The sequence below is a fragment of the Gadus morhua genome, chromosome 11 (genome assembly GCF_902167405.1).
Source record: "Gadus morhua chromosome 11, gadMor3.0, whole genome shotgun sequence".
In the NCBI taxonomy this organism is placed as follows: Eukaryota; Metazoa; Chordata; class Actinopteri; order Gadiformes; family Gadidae; genus Gadus; species Gadus morhua.
In genome coordinates, this window is record NC_044058.1 from 29885541 (window position 1) to 29902893 (window position 17353).

Genomic DNA, 17353 nt, shown 5'->3' on the forward strand with positions numbered 1-17353 from the left:
TAACATGTGTGATTTCCAAATTAATTAAATTAACTTGATAAAACATTGGGATAATGAACGGATTTCGTCACTGAATGGATCTGGTTCCGGAAGTCACGTGGCTCCCTGATCGCGGGACAGTAAACTTTTCCCGGTACAGAAACAAAACCACCCGATCACCCCGAACCAGGCGCCTTATTGATCCAACCAATCAATGCACATCCTTCACAATGATGCTCCATATAGCGCCTTCGTCCTTTGTGAGTACCGTCACCATGGAGATAGTAGAGATGGATTTATAGAGTCTCTGTGCAGACAGATGTGTTGATACAGATGTACTGGTAGAGATGCATGGAGCTACACACGGCAGGGGGCGGATTCCGGACGGACTTAATGAGTATTTATTCCTTTAGGTACCTAACTTGTGATTGCATCTTCATCGCCGGGTGTTTGAATGCATAAAAATGAAACGAGGTACGTATTGATGCAAGTATTGATGTATGTATTGGCATTCTGTTTTGACTATGGTTTTGTTTTCTCTTAATGTTAACATTCAGGGCATTCTTCAATCTCCTAGATTCAAGATGCTCTACCGGCAAGTCGGCCCTCCTTACCAGCAATGAGCTCCTCCAGGTCGAGAGGTTCAAGTGCTCTCACTGTGGCATCATCTTCACGGCCAAGCTAGAGCTGCTGGAACACCTGCGTGAAGAGCACGGCCTGAATACAGAGAAGGCCATCAGGAACGTTGTTAATGCCGGCCACCTGACCAGCAATCGGGTCCAAGTCCAGAGGTACCAGTGCAGTCACTGTTTCATCTTCTTCCCGTCCAAGCTAGAGCTGCTGGACCACCTGGGCAAAGAACACAGCCTGAACGTAGAGAACGCCCTCAGCACCGCCAGAAGGGCCTGCCCCGTCCCGAGCACTCAGAGCCCCCCAGTGCAGAGGTTCCAGTGCAGTCACTGTGTCCTCATCTTTGAGTCCAAGCTCATGCTGTTGGAGCACCTGGGCAAGGACCATGATCTGGACGTAGATAAGGCCATCAGGAACGCCACCTTGCCACCCCCAGGGGAGGCCACACCGAGCCCGAAGCCCTCAGAGGAGGTCGCCACAGAGAGGAGCATATCTGCGCTGCAGCCGGAGGTGAACGGGCTGAACAGGACACCGGACACGTTGAGTACAGTAATGGGAAATAAGCCGGTGGCCAATGAAAAGAGCGCCCCCAATATTGCAAAGCCTACCTCAAAAAACAAGCGTGTCTCCAGCCTGGCCGGCCGCGTGAAAGGAAGCCAAGAAACATCCAGAAAGATAACGCAGTACTTCAGTGCATCGTCTGGGCAAAACGTTAAGTCTTCCTTCTATCATGTGACGTCACCCGACCTGTTACAGAGGGCAGATACTGTCACTCCTCCTGCTAAGAATCCTAGGCATGGAATGATAAAGATTAGATTGCCAACATGTGCACCAAGAAAACCTCTCCTCCCAGACGGGTCTACAGTTACTCTTGAACTGATCAATGGGGAGGAAGATCACAAATTACCCAAAAATGACTTTAATGACCAACAACACAATGACAATGCTGGTATTTCTCGACCAAAACAAATGGAAGATAATCCTTCAATAAATAGTCCTACACCCAGAAGCCACCGAGCGGACCTTCAGTGTGACTCGTGCACGTTTTGTCACAAGTCTGTGGTGGCCATGTTTGTGCACTACCAATCACAACATCCCCAAATAGTTATGACTTTGGATCAAATCAGACGAACCAGAGCTTTGGTCTCCGCTACAAAAACTCTGTTACCTGAAACGAGTTCAGAAGATCTCATCCTGGACGCACCAAATCAGGATGAGTCACCAACGGACCCTTCTGAGGAAAATTCTTCTTCAGGTTCTTCAGAGAGAACAAAGGTCCAGTCTGAACCGCTACCTGAAGAAAACACATCTGCTGTAGATCCACTAGATCCCCCTGACGCTCCTCAGCGCCCCCTTGTGGACGCCACTGGTGCTCCCTGCAGCGTCCGACCCCCGACTCCCATACTGAGCGGTCAGAAGACTCAGCTTGGCGCGAGCACGAGCCCTCCGGTGCTGGGACCCCCCCGCTGCGCAGCAGTGGACAGCGCAGCGGGGGGGTCCCCCGCCATCAGTCGTCCTCGGATCTCTAGGAACGCCCCCCCTCGCCGCCCGACTCCGCCCCAACACGAGGCCCCCGTCCGGAAGGAGTCCTGCGCCGGAGTAGAAGCCCCCGGCAGCCCTGCCGACGGCCTCAAAGACGGAGGCCACGGTGAAGCCAAAGAGGCAGAAGAACTGGTGATTCGTAGATCGCGTGGCAAGAACTTGTTCTTCTGCCCGAAGTGCAACTATGGGAACCGTGGTTTAAGACTCGTTTTGGTTCACTTTAAAAACAAACACAAAGGGTTTCAAACGACGACACATACTATTTCCAATTACACAGAAGCCATTCACAGACAAATGAAGAAATCGAAATCCCCAAACAATCAGATTACTGTTTTATCCTCTGGTCTGCCTGTTCCCATTCTGCAAGGCCAGGGCTTCTTCTTTTGTCCCCAGTGTAACTACGGTAACCAGCTCATATCAAGGGTCATGGACCATTTGAAAAAGTCTCATCCTGATGGTAAGATATCCAAGAGGCAAATATTTGGATATACTGCTGAGGTTTATGAACAACCCTGCGAAGAACAGTTGAAGTTTGAGGCTATCAGCCGGCCGTCCGAGCCAGCGCTTGGGGAGAGAAAAATCACACCCTTTTTGTGCCACAGATGTGACTACGGTGCCTCAAATGCGTATCTGTTAAAAAGGCATTTAGGTAAAAATCACAAAATTCATCAAAGTGCTGAAAATATTTTAAGAACGGCCTTTGCCAAAGGACGTATAGAGGAAGGTTTCCACTGCCAGTGGTGCAATTTTTCAGACAAGAAAGCTGAAAGAGTCTTCGACCATTACAAAGAAAAGCACAGATCCAATGTTAGTAGCCTTAAACACATCATAAATCACTTCCACATGGCTCCCAAAGATGCTCCCTCTAAAAAGGAAAAGGACCCCGCATCTCCAGCGATGAGATGGAGGATCTCATCGGGGACCAAGAAGGCCAAGACCTTCTCATGCAGGAAATGTTCCTTCAAAAGTATTTCATTGACCGGCCTCACAAAACACAAATCCAGGGCTCATCCCAGCTCTGTGAAGGGAAAGGCTTCAGCGTCTGAGGACCTCGGTCGCGAGGCTGAGGACCAGAACAGCCATGCAACGGAAGCAGATGGTCAGCTTGACTATAATCTGGCCCCCAAAACACTGGAACCATCGCCCGGTCTTTCCTCCCAAAGTACCCCTTCTTCCAGAGTGTACATGTGCCGTTGCTGTTCCTTACTCTTCAGCACATGGCAGGGACTCAAGATTCACTACGGAATGAAACACTTTGAGGAGTGGAAGAGTCAGCCGTCCCTGTTTGAGGAGGAGGCTGCGCTGGAGGGCCACAGGACGGAGGGGAACGTGGTCTTCAAGTGCCCGTGGTGTGTGTACGTGCACACGACCAGGCATGGGGTCGTCTCTCACTGCCGTGCCAGACATCATACCAAAAAGGTTAGAGCTGAAGTGTTTGAAAAACGTTTAGCCCACGTGCCCCACGGGTCCAATGGGGGCAACCCCCGCTCCAGGGTCCGTGCGGGGGGGTACATGTGTCACACCTGCAACGAGGTCTGTCGCTCCCTGAAGAAATTCAACCTGCATGACGTGAAATGCCATGGGGACTCCGGTTCGTGTGTCCTCAAACCAGCTGCTAAATATGCACTAACAAAGCAACTGCTGTCTAAATACCAGGGCTCAATGAAGAAGGGCTTCTCCAAGAAGAACCAAGCCGGGCTCCTGAAGTGCCCGTGGTGCAAACACGTCGAGAAGAGCAAAGAAGCCTTGGCTAAACATGTCAACGCCTGCAGCAAGAGCATGCGCGACGTGTTCAAGTGCACTGTTTGTTCATATATCACATTATCAAACAAATATCTGAAGCAACATTATAGAACCGCGCATGGGCTCGAATCCAAAACAACTGCGATGGAGTACACCGCCGTGAGCTATAACTGTAAGCTCTGCCCGTATGTGTCTTCAAGGCGTCGGTATCTGCTCTGTCACTACACCAAGTCTCATGGAATGGACCCCCCTGAAGAGTTGAAAGTCAAAAAGTCTTTTGAGTGTCAGAAGTGCGGTCAGGTGTTGAGCTCCGCCAGCGGTCTCAGTGCCCACTACACGGGGGTTCACTTGGCACATTTTCAAATGGACTTTAAAGTGCTCTACCGCTCAGCCAAGCGGCGTGCGGTGGCGGGCTATGCCTGCCAGCGCTGCGGGCTGCAGGTCCGGAGCACCAGGGAGCTGCGGGTTCATCTGGACCTCCACAGGGAGCAGCGACGGGGGGGCGCGTCCGGCCGGGCCGTCGCCCCCTCCAGTCAGGTGAGCCTGAAGTGTGTCCTTCACTCAACATTACCGCTTTGGGTGATCTGTGTTCCACCTAAAGCCGAGCGGTTTATTTGCATCTTGAATTCCAATGTGGTGACATTGTATTTGAGACTATCAGGATGCTGGTTTCGACTCAAATGTTCTCTTCTCGAGGTATTGGTTGTTATTCTGTGCAGCGTATAGTAAGTGGACAATATTCCCAGCATGAGTTGTGTTCATGCAGCTGTCCATCAACCTGCTCTTTGGTTTTGCTTCCAGTCCAACAGGAAAGGGGCGTCGCCGAAGCCCGTGACCAGCCCAGCCCCCGCCCCCGAGAAGGCCCCCCCCCGGGCCGAGGCCCACGCCTGTGCACTCTGCGGCCGCTGGTTCCCCTCCCTGATGGGCCTTCGTGTCCACGAGCGCCGCAGCCACGGGGAGGAGGCGGCGGTGGGGGGGGCGGCCCCGGGGCCCGCCGCCCTGTCCACGGACCGGTGAGTGGACCCGTACCGGGTGGACCTGATCCAGGGTCTGAAGGGCTTCAGGGGCCTCGTGGGGGGTCCTGCCCTCCTTTATGGGTGTAGACCTGATCCCGGGTCTGGTCTAAAGGGCCCCCAGGGACGAGGAGCTAGGGCTGAACGATTGATCAAATCCAAACCGACATCACGATGGAATAAAACTAACTTTGCAAATCAAAAAAATAATATATATACTGATTGTTTACTGTGATTTGTTTGTTACTCACTGGAGAACAGTAAGATTTGTATTTATTTTTTCTTTTACAATTCAAAAGATAAATACAGATGTTATAATATAATTCATCTCAACACATCGGCCTGGCCTAAAGGAAGGAGCCGTTTATGTGTTGACTGCGTCCGATGTGTTGGTCGTATTATAGAACGGTTTACTGATGTTTAGTGAATCATACAGAACATAAGGGACTTTAAACACACAAGGTGCATACTGTACCACAATCTGTACCACAATCTGTACCACAATCGGCACCACAATCTGTACCACAATCTGTACCACAATCTGTACCACAATCTGTACCACAATCTGTACCACAATCTGTACCACAATCTGTACCACAATCGCAATATTGGGCGAAGTAATCGCTATTAGAATATTCCCTTAGGGACCAGGTAGCCCTTAGGGACCAGGTAGCCCTTAGGGACCAGGTAGCCCTTAGTGACCAGGTAGCCCTGAGGGACCAGGTAGCCCTTACGGACCAGGTAGCCCTGAGGGACCAGGTAGCCCTTAGGGACCAGCGTCCTGCGTGGCGTCCTGCATGGCGTCCCTTAGGGACCAGGTAGCCCTTAGGGACTAGGTAGCCCTTAGGGACCAGATAGCCCTTAGGGACCAGATAGCCCTTAGGGACCAGATAGCCCTTAGGGACCAGGTAGCCCTTAGGGACCAGATAGCCATTAGGGACCAGGTTGCCCTTAGGGACCAGGTTGCCCTTAGGGACCAGGTAGCCCTTAGGGACCAGGTAGCCCTTAGGGACCAGGTTGCCCTTAGGGACCAGGTTGCCCTTAGGGACCTGCGTGGCGTCCCTAAGGGACCAGCGTCCTGCGTGGCGTCCTGCATGGCGTCCCTTAGGGACCAGGTAGCCCTTAGGGACCAGGTAGCCCTTAGGGACCAGATAGCCCTTAGGGACCAGGTAGCCCTTAGGGACCAGGTAGCCCTTAGGGACCAGGTAGCCCTTAGGGACCAGGTTGCCCTTAGGGACCAGGTTGCCCTTAGGGACCTGCGTGGCGTCCCTAAGGGACCAGCGTCCTGCGTGGCGTCCCTTAGGGACCAGGTTGCCCTTAGGGACCAGCGTCCTGTGTGGCGTCCCTTAGGGACCTAAGTCCTGTGTGGCGTCCCTTAGGGACCAGGTAGCCCTTAGGGACCAGGTAGCCCTTAGGGACCTGCGTCCTGTGTGGCGTCCCTTAGGGACCAGGTAGCCCTTAGGGACCAGCGTCCTGTGTGGCGTCCCTTAGGGACAAGGTAGCCCTTAGGGACCTGCGTGGCGTCCCTTAGGGACCAGGTAGCCCTTAGGGACCAGGTAGCCCTTAGGGACCTGCCAGGCGTCCCTTAGGGACCAGCGTCCTGCGTGGCGTCCGGTGGAGCGCTGCTGCCCGCGAGGCCTTTAGGAAGCGCAGAGACCAGACAGAGGACAGAGGACAGAGGAACGTTGGTCAGGAGTTTACTGTTTTAAGGTTGGAATGTTACGGAGAAAGGCCTGGTGTCGGCTGCGGTAAGGCAGGCGCTCCCTCTACAGACCTAACCAGATGATTGTAACGCTGGAGCGTCTGATTCGAGTGCTCCTCATTCCGTCCCCCCACAGCTTTGACCAGTGCACCCAGTTCCGACCCGGGAGTCTGAAAGCGTTCCACTGCCTTATCTGCGCTTATCGCACCAACATGCTGTGTCTGCTGAAGAGCCACTTCCGGAAGAAACACCCAGGTGAGACACACACACACACAGACACACACACAGACACACACACAGACACACACACAGACACACAGACAGACACACAGACCGACCGACCACGTGAGCGTCGTCTGTTCTGCTGCAGAGCCTCCAGCTGACCGGAGCGCTGGTCCATCGGGGAGCCTCGAGGTGGAGGGGGACGGCCCCCCAGCAGCGGGGGACCCCCCAGCCGAGGGGAACCCCCCCGCTGCCCATCCAGACCTCCAGAGGGACCCCTCCCCGGCCCCCCTGCCGGCAGTCAAAACCAGCAAACGCAAGTGACCCCTGTTGACGTAGTTGAGGTCCTAACTTTGTGTTTCTGAATGCGTGTTGGATACTAACGAGCCCGTGGAGACCGAGCCCTGCTGCCCGGGTGGCCAGACTGGGCACCACTGTTAGGAGAGTGCCTGCATGAGGACTGTGAATACGTTTGTTTGGTTATTCCCGTCATTACCTACACGACGGCCGTGGTGTGATCGTGTTACCTCCTCTCTTACAGACTCTGTGTACTCGGAGCCGGCAGAGGTCCAGAGACAGCTGAGTCACTACAGATCAATGGCGCCGGCCAATAGCGTGGCTCCGTTGTCCGCGGAGGTGTCTGGTGATAGGACGCTGCCCTGCGAGTTCTGCGACTTCTCCAGCGGGCACTGGTCGAGTGTGCGGCGGCATTACATGAACATCCACGGCAAGAAGGTCCACCGCTGCAAGGACTGCTGCTACTTCACTGGACTCAGGTGGGAGCTCTGAGGGACGCCCTCAGTTACTGTTACTGTTACAGTTCAGGTCACCCCCGGCGGCCCTGGGATGTCGCTCGCTGCTTCGTTACGACAGCGCGGCCTGGGCTCGTGTGATCCACTAGTTTGAGGTCCGACGGTTCCGGTGAAACCAAACTGTGAGAGTGGCGCCTGGGGTCGTGAAGTCTTCCTCTTTCCTCTGGTTTTCCTCGTCCTTTAGGAGGAAGCTGGATCTGCACAAGAAGACGGGTCACTCCCGCGGCCCGGCGCAGCCCCCGCCCCAGAAGAGGCTCCGCTGCCCGCTGTGCCTCTACCACACCCTCAGCCGGGACCACCTGGTGGACCACGTCGTGCTCCACCGCCGTAAGCACTCCAAACGGGTCGTTCCCAAGCCGGTATCGGAAACTCCTCAGACACCGCCTAGAACGCAGTAAATCGGCTATCGGCGAGCACGCTAGTATATGGGCCGATCCGATACGTCACATGACTCCTTTACCACACAGGCAGAGAACAACGCCAACTCTACGGTGCTAGGCTGCGTTCGTTAGCGCTCGGAGGTGGGAAGTCGGACTGGGGAACGCGTCGTCTCCGGCCTACGAGCGTTCGAGCTACCAAGTTGGAAAAACATAGATGCTCACGCTTAACTAGAAGAATACAAATGATTTATTATAATTATAAATGTAAATGATGTAGTTGTGTAAAAATAATAATTGTCGACAGTAAGTGAAGCGACTACATCATCATAAAGCCCAGTTCAGACCAAAGATTCGCTTCGACTTGCAATGAGACTGTTTCGGAACGTCGCAGGGGAAAAGTTGCAGCAATGTGAACTGGTCGTTGCAGCGCGGCTGATGCCGTTGCAAGGAGTCGCCAGAGATTGTCTCACATGTCAAATCGGCAGGTCCAGTTTTAGAACACAACGACGTAGCTGTTTCTCTTCAGCCAGTCAGGACACAGCACAGAACAACTTGTGCGTCACGGCCTTACTCCGTTGTTATGGTTGCATCTGGCCATTCCAACATGCCCCCATTCAGACACCTTTTAGTAGGCCTACCGCCTCCGATAGTCTACCAATCAGTGGCGCCAACTTCAGGTCAACATTGGGGGATCAGAAATATTTCGTTCAAATGTTTTCAACCAAAAGTAGCCATTTCAGTGTTATTTATCTGTAATTTATTTGATTAATTCCAAATTTTGGTTGTGATGATGTATGAAATAACCCATTCCATCAATTGACGACTGCATTTTACAAGTGTGTTACAAGTGGCGGGGCATGCACTCATTTAACATGCCCTGGGAATGTATAAATATTCTGTGAAACTTAAAACTGGACCATTTATTCGTTAGAGTTGGATTTAAACTCAATGCAGGACCACTATTGAAGTGGATTGGAAGAACATTGGAACGAAATTAATTGTTTTGAGTGATGCGGCAGAACAATCAAGGAATGGGCGCAGTATCGGCCCAAAAGCAATAGGCCTACAATGCGCTTTACAAAGGACAAAGGCGAGAATATAATTTAGACCCACCCCTTTACACACAAATTCTCGAAGAGGATCACTAAAAATAAAACCACAGCTTTTGCCCATAGAAATCTCTCTACAAAGATTGGCGTAGGCACCCTGTTTCTGCCGCTGAAGTAGGCCTACCAACCGCGGCTCCATATTCTCGGCTTTCCAACTCGCCGTCTTCTCCTTTTCGTTAGGCCTTTTTACACTGCCAAGCCGGTTCGGTCGCAGATTGGCACGCCCAGCGATTTCACCGTCTGATCTCAAGTTTCCTGTATAAAACCGAGGGGCTAAAATCCCCCGTTCGACACGGCGCGGGGTTCCTTGGTTCACTGGAGGAGGCGGGTTGTGCACGGAGTCCAGACCGCTTTAGAATAATTTGCATACTCCCGAAATGTTTTCATTTTTTTATGAATTTAGTTTTAGAACGCCGCAGCCCGTCTCGTCGCGAGTCGTTGCGAGGCGAATCTTTGGTCTGAACTGGGCTTCAGAGAAGCCTCCGATAAGGGGGGTGCTGTTCGTAGTTACGGTGCTCGACGCTGTAGCGGTGTATACTCTGTATCGGCCGATACTCAAGTTCAGGAATCGGAATCGGGAAGGAAAAGATGTCATTGGATAATGGGAGCATCTCTACCGTCTCCCCCCAGAGGAGCGCGTGGTCCCCATCGAGCTGCGGCGGCCCCGGCTGTCGCGCTACCTGGCGGACGTGGTCTTCCGCTGCCAGGAGTGCACCTTCACCTGCGGCAGCGCGGGCGCCCTGGGGGCCCACGCGCTGAAGCACGGCCCCGCGGGGCCCTACGCCTGCCGGCTCTGCTACTTCCGCTGCCCCCGGCTCAGCCTGCTGGAGGCGCACCTGTGGGATAAGCACCAGGTGAGGCAAAGGGAGGGGGGGACGGGGCATTCCGGTTTGGGTTTCAGCCCCTCCTTGGTGGAATGCCGGCTGGCAGGTTTTTCCCCTTCACCCAAATCATCACCCTTTCATTAGGAGTGCATCCATTCATCTACTTTACTCTCCCCTTACTGGGGATGTGAAGTCCCCCGATGTACTGTCTTCTGCAGCCAGAGCCCCTCCCTGTTTCTGGAACATTGTGTCATAACTTCATCCAGTCGGCCTCTGAGTGCGAGGAACAACTTGAACGGAGCAAGAAGCTCGAGAATCCATTCACAGTTCCCTTGTTCCTTTGTCCCGTCCAGGTGGAGAGGAACCATGAGCTGGTGGGACAGGTGAACCTGGACCACCTGGGGGCGAGGAGCGGGGCGGGGGAGGAGGGGCAGGACGCATGGTCCCACCCCAGGGAGGGGAACCAGGATGAAGAGGGGGTCACCCCAGGGTGGGACGGGGTTCAACGGCAGGAGGGACGAGACGCCACGGCACGGCCGCGACGCAGAAGAGAGGAGGAAGAGGAGGGGCTGAGAGGTCAGGAGGAAGAGGAGGGGCAGCGGCGTTGTGATGGGCGACCGCCGGCAGCACCGAGGGGCTCGGAGGACGGGTGTACTGGGGGGGTGGGGTTCACGAGCAAACGGAGGGCAGAGGGCGAGGCCTCGGCGCTGGAGGACGGGGGGGCCGTGGGACCCCCCGGGGGGCCGGGGGCAGACGATGGGCCCTCGGGGGCTCAGGGGTCCTCCGGCGCGTCTGGGAGGCCGCCGCCCGCCGCCCCCCCCGTCCCAGACGGAGCCGCGGACACGGAGCCCCGTGAGGAGCCGTCGCTGAGCCCGGAGGTCCCGCGGGACCACCAGGCGGGGCGGGGCGACGGGCTGGGGAGCCCGGAGATGCCCGTTCTGGAGAACGTCTACCTGGACCGCAGACTCTCCGGGCAGGGCTCCCTCCAGCGCGGAGAGCCCCCCAGCGGAGGAGCCCTGGGGGGCTCGGGGGACCCGGGGACCTCTCCCACCAAAGGTAAGGGGCCGGTACCGGGGCCCGCCGGGGGCCAAAACAAACAATCAGATGTTGGTGCGTGATGACGGTGGAAGCTGTTTAACGTCAGTCGGTCTCTCTCCTGTCCCAGCAGCCCCCTCAGACCCCAGCGCCGCCCCGAGGACGCGCTCTGGAGACCCCGGCGCACTGAGCTGCCCCTACTGCGGACGCATCTTCTGCACCGCCGCTGAGCTGCAGGGTCACGTCAAGAGGCACAGGATGTAGAATCAGAGCCACATCAAGAGGAACAGGATGTAGAATCAGAGCCACATCAAGAGGAACAGGATGTAGAATCAGAGTCATGTCAAGAGGCACGGTAGCCTCAGACTGATGGTCAGATCAGCTGCTGACGAGTGTCTTTGTAAATAAGTTGTTCTTTCTGTTTTATTGGCTGTAATCAGATATTTTATGAACTTTGTAGAACTCTTTCTGTTTCAATGTCTGGACCTTTTTTTTCTTAAATATGTTTTCCAATAAAATAAGTGTTTCTAATCACTACATTTATTTGTATCGACTGATTTTGCTAGATTTAGATTATTAAAAAACGTCCAATAAAATCTGCAAGAACAAGAATTTTAGTTTTTGAGAAAAGAGCCAAGAAAGTAAATAAACTAAGGATGATGAGACCTCGTGGGCGTGGCGTTCAAGGTCACGTGGTTCGCCAAGTGAGACGGGACTCCGCTTCCTGGTCTCAAACTAGTGAGGAGAGCCAGTGAGGAAAACCAGTCAGGCTGCAGATGAGCAAGGCACCGCTGTCTCTGTTGACTCGTATCTGGGGGTTCGGTGTGAGTATAGCCGTACTTCAGAACTTCGTTCTTCTGCGTTCTGTTTTATGTAATAGTTAATACGAGTTAAGTTAATGATTTGCCCAAGGTGTATTCTACAGTTCGTATGGATTTAAGTCCGGGTTTAAACTTGTTTAAATGGGATTCTTTGATATGAGTTGTATGCATTGTATTTTTTTATTTCTACCCTCAGGTAGAAAGGTAGATCATTCAATAATCAAACCCTACCCTGGGTGTGTTCCTCTAGCATATCTGTTTCCTCATTCCTTCCAGTCAGACCTGCTCCTTCCTGATCGATAATGTCTCTATTCTCATTACCGTAATCACAACGTTAACGCGGCGGGTTTTATGGCTTCAACCGTAGCTAGAGCAGGCGCCGAGTCCACTTAACCTGCAGGTATGGTTTGAGAAGACCTCAAAGAAGAACAAAACAAACAGAACTAGCAACAGAACTATTAACTTCACCCTGAGTTGACTCTGACATTGACCGTATCCACCGTACTTGATAACTGTGTTTTTGTTCCCAACAGGAACATAATGTACAGTTTGTCTTCCATTCATTTGACCACGTTCTCTGTTCAACACGGTTCCTATGTAGTGTTCTGGCTGAGCAGACCGTGAAGGATGTCTGGAACGTCCAGCGAGACCGTCTCCGGGGAGAAGGAGAAGTTCTCCTCCAGGGTCATCAACGTGGTGTTCGTCGCTCTGCTGCTGGACCTGCTAGGCTTCACCCTGATCCTGCCACTGTTCCCCTCCATCCTGGACCACTACGGACAGACTGCGGTGAGACCCACAGACCCATCCCTGGTCCATCAGGGGATGCACCGTTCCTCCAGCACAGACCCCCACCTGGACATTGTCCATGCCCCCCCCCCCCCACACACACACACACACACACACTCCTCAGCAGCTAGAGCTCAAGTGCCATTGAGCAAGCTCCTTGAAAAACAGTCCTGGTTTCAACCTAGCAGGTTTAATTCCAGCTCAGCAGGAATGCGCCGCCTCCACCATCTTCTGATCCCACCTCTCCACACCTGGGGGGTTTGACCGAGCCGCCGTGTGTTCAGTCTCTGCATCGTCCTGCTGCTCATTCAGAAGGCTCCTATTGGTTGTCTGATTCCTCTTGTGGTGTGATTGGTCAGGACCCGGTGTACCAGTCCCTTCAGAGCGTTGTGGATTGGTTCAGGGAGGCGGTGGGGATTCCAATGGAGAGGAAGTACAACAGTGTTCTGTTCGGGGGTGAGTACGGTGTGGTGATGACGGGTCATTCCTTTCACTCAGTGTGTGAGACATTACTGAGTTCATTGAATGGTGTCAGTTTATAGTGTTGTTGTGGTGTTTTACCGTCCATGTTCTGCTCTGTGTCCCGCTCCGGTTCGTCTGTTCAGGTCTGATCGGGTCGCTCTTCTCTCTGCTGCAGTTCCTGTCGTCCCCGCTGACCGGCGCCGCGTCGGACCGCCTCGGACGCCGACCGCTGCTGCTGCTCACCACGGTGGGCAGGGCGGCCGGGGGGAAAGGGGGCAACAGGGGGCAGCATGGGGCAATGAGGGGCAATGGGGGGCATCAGGAGGTAACAGGGGGCAGCAAGGGGGCAACAGGGGGCCGCACGGGGCAATGGGGGGGAACACAGGGTAACCATGGGCAACCAGAGGTAACAGGGGGCAACAGAGGGCATCAGAGGGCGACACGGGGTAACATGGGCAACACAGGGTAACACAGGGCAACAGGGTGAAAAAGGGGGCAGCACGGGGCAACAGAGGCTGCTCTCCGCTCTCTGACAGGTCCTCCTCGTTTGCCTAAACTAACGTTATATTTAGTTAAATCCAGAAGGCGGTTTAGGCAAAAGGCGAACATCGACGATAGGTCTGCTCACGTGGAACTGAGAGTCGATCCGGTTTGTGTCTCAAAAAGGTCTCTAAAGGATGAGCTGTGATAAAGAAGTAAAACAAAACCGATGAACATAATGTAATAACTGCTAACAGAAAGACGGGACCCTTTCACACTAACCCTTTAGCAGCAGCCAATGACAGAGACTCTGAGGAGAGCGGACCAATCCTGCAGCAGCCTGACCCCCCTCTCCCCCCTCCAGGCCGGGCTGGCCCTCTCCTACGCGGTCTGGGCCACGTCCCGGAGCTTCAGCGGCTTCCTGGTGTTCCGGGTCGTCGGGGGAATCTGTAAGGGGAACGTGAGCGTCTGCACGGCTGTGGTGGCCGACCTGCCCTGCCCGAAGGCACGCAACCGAGGAATGGTACGTGGTCGCTCTCGTGGTCAAGGAGAAGGGGAACAACGAATGAGGTTCAAAGTCATGGGGGTGTACTGTGCTTTTCTAATGTGGTCTAAAAGTGATTTACAGCTCAACGGCTGAACCCATTCCGGTGGACGTGTGTCCTCAGGCCATGATCGGCATCGCCTTCTCCCTGGGCTTCACCCTGGGCCCGCTGATGGGGGCGTACTTCGCGGTCCACGCCGGTCAGGGGGAGCTCTTCCACCAGTACCCCGCCCTGCTGGCCCTGCTCTTCAGCCTGGCAGACCTGCTCTTCATCTGGCTCCTGCTCCCCGAGACCCTGGCCAAGCACCTCAAGGTGAGCACCAGACACTGTTCAAGCACCTCAAGGTGAGCGCCAGACACTGTTCAAGCACCTCAAGGTGAGCCCCAGAGACTAGCGAAGCACCTCAAGGTGAATCTGGTTTGGCCGGTGAAGGTACTCTCAGTCCAATGAGCAGATAGGCTAACACTGGCCCAGATGTTTCCATTCCACTGCTTAATGACAGCTAGTGAGGTCATCTGTTTGGGCAGTTGTCTTTGTGTACACATCCCAGTATACACATCCCAGTATACACATCCCAGAAGTGTACAGTCATGTAGGAGTTGTTGCAACATGTTACATCTTACATCTTACATGTCATCGTTGCAACATGTAAGATGGAGGAGCAGAGATAGTTTGAGTTGATTAAACTTAAGTTTTGATGCTCCTCAATTTATAATTAGATAATGCCGGCTCACAGATAACAGTAAATCAATCTATTTCCTTTTCCTAGCCAATAAACCAAAGTTTAACCATGCTGTGTTAAAGCTCTCTGTTGACCCAGTGGTGTGTGATGATGTTGATCCTTGTGGTTCAGGTCTCGTCCCCGGGACTGGAGGGCCCCAGAGACCTGCTGAACCCCGGCTCCCTCTTCTATTTCTCGGCTGTGTCCCGGGTGAGGGACCCCCCCTCCAAACAGAGTGAGCCCCTCCCCCACCTCATTCACCCTCGCCGGGCAGTCGGCAACAGGCCAAAGGACCAGAATATGGAGGAAAATATCTGTACACATTTCAAAGAGAACGTTAAAAACGACATTAATACAGTTTGTTCAAATAAGTTAAATACACAACAGGAGCAGTAGTAGAATAATGAATGTAAGCTTTCCAGACAGTAGTTAATGTGAGTTAGGGTGGTTTAAAGGTGGGGTAAGATGCTGTGTGTGTGGGATGACAGTTGTGTTAATGTGAGTCCGGGTGGTTTAAAGATGGGGTAAGATGCTGTGTGGGATGACAGTTGAGGTAACGGGCGTTCGGTGGTGTCAAGATGTCGTGCCTGGGTTGACAGGAATGAGGAAGCTGCAGGTCCTGGGCCTGGTCTACTTCTCCTACCTCTTCCTCTTCTCTGGGCTCGAGTTCACCCTGAGCTTCCTCACGCACCAGCGCTTCCACTTCACCAGGTGAGAGAAAACCAGCCGCTTCCATCCGGGTCCGTCCGGTTCCAGCTGGTTCCAGACGTACGAAAATGAAGAGGGCTCTTGTACTTTAGTAATCTATAGTTGTGTAATAACTAGTAAAACAGGTCAAGCTGGCTACTGCTTCTGTTTTGTTGTTCTGGTAGATGGAGCCTTTTGTTTTAAATAAAAGGGTCCATCTTTTAATTATAAAACTTTACTTTATCAAAACATTATTTAAATGACTCTTCGTACTTTCTTTGCAGTATGCAGCAAGGAAAGATGTTCTTCTTCATTGGGGTCATCATGATGTCGATACAGGGGGGGTATTCTCGCAGAATCCAACCGGGTCATCACATCAAGGCTGTCCGTACGGTAAGACCTCCGGGGGGAAGGGAGACAGGCCCGGGTCAGCTGGCCGCCCCGGGTTATAGAAGGCCTATAGTTATAGCCTGTTTCTGGATCCAAAAGGTTACCCCTTTCCTTCAGGCAATCCTGGCCCTGATTCCAGCGTTCGTTCTGGTTGGGCTCGCATGGAACTTGGTGATGCTTTATCTCGGCCTGGCGTTGTACGCATTCGGTAAGTCCACCGTTTTATCCGAGAAAGCAGCTCAACTCAAGCCATCTTTCTAAATTGGAAGTGAAAGCTTTATTGTCTTGAAACTGTAATCTAATGACGGAAGTGAAAGGCTAGATGGATGATGTTTGTCCCTGGAGGGACCAGTCCCTCATGGAACCCTCCAGAACACTCACCTTCTGTCCTCCTCTGTTCCAGCTGCTGCCATCGTGGTTCCCTGTCTGTCCACGCTGGTCTCTGACCACGGTGAGGCTCTCCTCCGTTACCATGGGGATGGGATTCACTCTCATGTGCGCACAAAGAAGGAGGACTTAGTGAATGGAGGAACGGTTTTAGAGCACAGTGATCCGAGTGTTAAAACAACATTGATTCATGCACTGAGGTCTCTTTGGTGTTTGCATGCGGTCGATAGACTTCTGACATTCTGAGTGCCACAACCCCAGCTGACGTCTCGTGTCCCTGCAGGCTCGGCGGGCCAGAAGGGAACGGTCATGGGGATCCTGAGGAGCCTGGGAGCGCTGGCCAGAGCGCTGGGCCCCATCGTCACCTCCTCCGGTAAACAAGCCAACTTCTGCAGTCCAATCACTACAAATGGACATTAATAGTGTTGTAGCTATTTAAACACTGGCTTAGTTCTGTGTGTTTTGAAAGTATGAGGATGGATGGAGAGCATTCCCTTCACCCTGACTTGCTCCCTCCTCTTCAGTGTACTGGATGGCCGGAGCCGAAGTCTGCTTCATCCTCACGTCGGCCATGTTTGTAGTTCCTCTGCTGTTGCTCAGAACAGCAAGCAGGCTGAAGACGGAGTAACCGGTGAATCACAGCCAGTCTGAGAAGGATGAGTCCTTCAAGGCGTTATACTGGGAACAGCACTAAAAACAAAGAGCTTTTAGATTTCATTTACATCTTTTAAGTTGATTTGTTTACATCTTCTTGGGAAGAACGGTTTTATTTGGCCACATATCGCAATGAGTAGATGTATCTATAACAGGACAGTACTACAGGGAACTGAAAGCATTTCATGGGACCAAACGATGAAACACTTTCTATTTTTTATACCTCTACGTATGGGCCAAGACATTCAATATATATCTCAATCATTTATGTCAATGTTTATTTTTATATACATTAAGTTGTTTTTTTCAAAACAGTGTTTATATTGAGAAGAGTTGTTAACTTAAGGTACAGTTGTTTGTCTTTTAATACAAATATACCGAGCTTTGATAATAAAATAAAAAGATTGAGCTTCTAAATAACTGTTTATC

At 52.8% G+C, this 17353-nt stretch overlaps 2 protein-coding genes across 4 annotated transcripts; both read left to right on the forward strand.

The window, feature by feature from the left end:
- The first annotated feature begins 104 nt into the window (after window positions 1–104).
- Window positions 105–11530, forward strand: LOC115553378 (zinc finger protein 142). 3 transcript variants are annotated; one of them, XM_030369528.1, is made up of 11 exons: window positions 105–239; window positions 393–453; window positions 537–4431; window positions 4696–4907; window positions 6746–6864; window positions 6980–7147; window positions 7373–7607; window positions 7828–7970; window positions 9763–9986; window positions 10310–11012; window positions 11122–11530. In XM_030369528.1, exons 2-11 carry the CDS (start codon window positions 434–436, stop codon window positions 11253–11255), a joined length of 5853 nt encoding a protein of 1950 aa, XP_030225388.1. In that variant the 5' UTR covers window positions 105–239; window positions 393–433; the 3' UTR covers window positions 11256–11530. The 3 variants fall into 3 exon arrangements, with proteins under 3 accessions (XP_030225388.1, XP_030225390.1, XP_030225391.1); XM_030369530.1 differs by having other exon boundaries at window positions 11125–11530; XM_030369531.1 differs by having other exon boundaries at window positions 557–4431.
- A 152-nt stretch (window positions 11531–11682) lies between these two features.
- Window positions 11683–17349, forward strand: LOC115553382 (major facilitator superfamily domain-containing protein 10). Its single transcript, XM_030369540.1, has 13 exons — window positions 11683–11815; window positions 12414–12598; window positions 12958–13054; window positions 13204–13307; window positions 13905–14063; window positions 14209–14397; window positions 14939–15041; window positions 15406–15517; window positions 15778–15886; window positions 16001–16091; window positions 16287–16334; window positions 16554–16643; window positions 16795–17349. Exons 2-13 carry the CDS (start codon window positions 12440–12442, stop codon window positions 16896–16898), a joined length of 1365 nt encoding a protein of 454 aa, XP_030225400.1. The 5' UTR covers window positions 11683–11815; window positions 12414–12439; the 3' UTR covers window positions 16899–17349.
- Window positions 17350–17353: the final 4 nt, after the last annotated feature.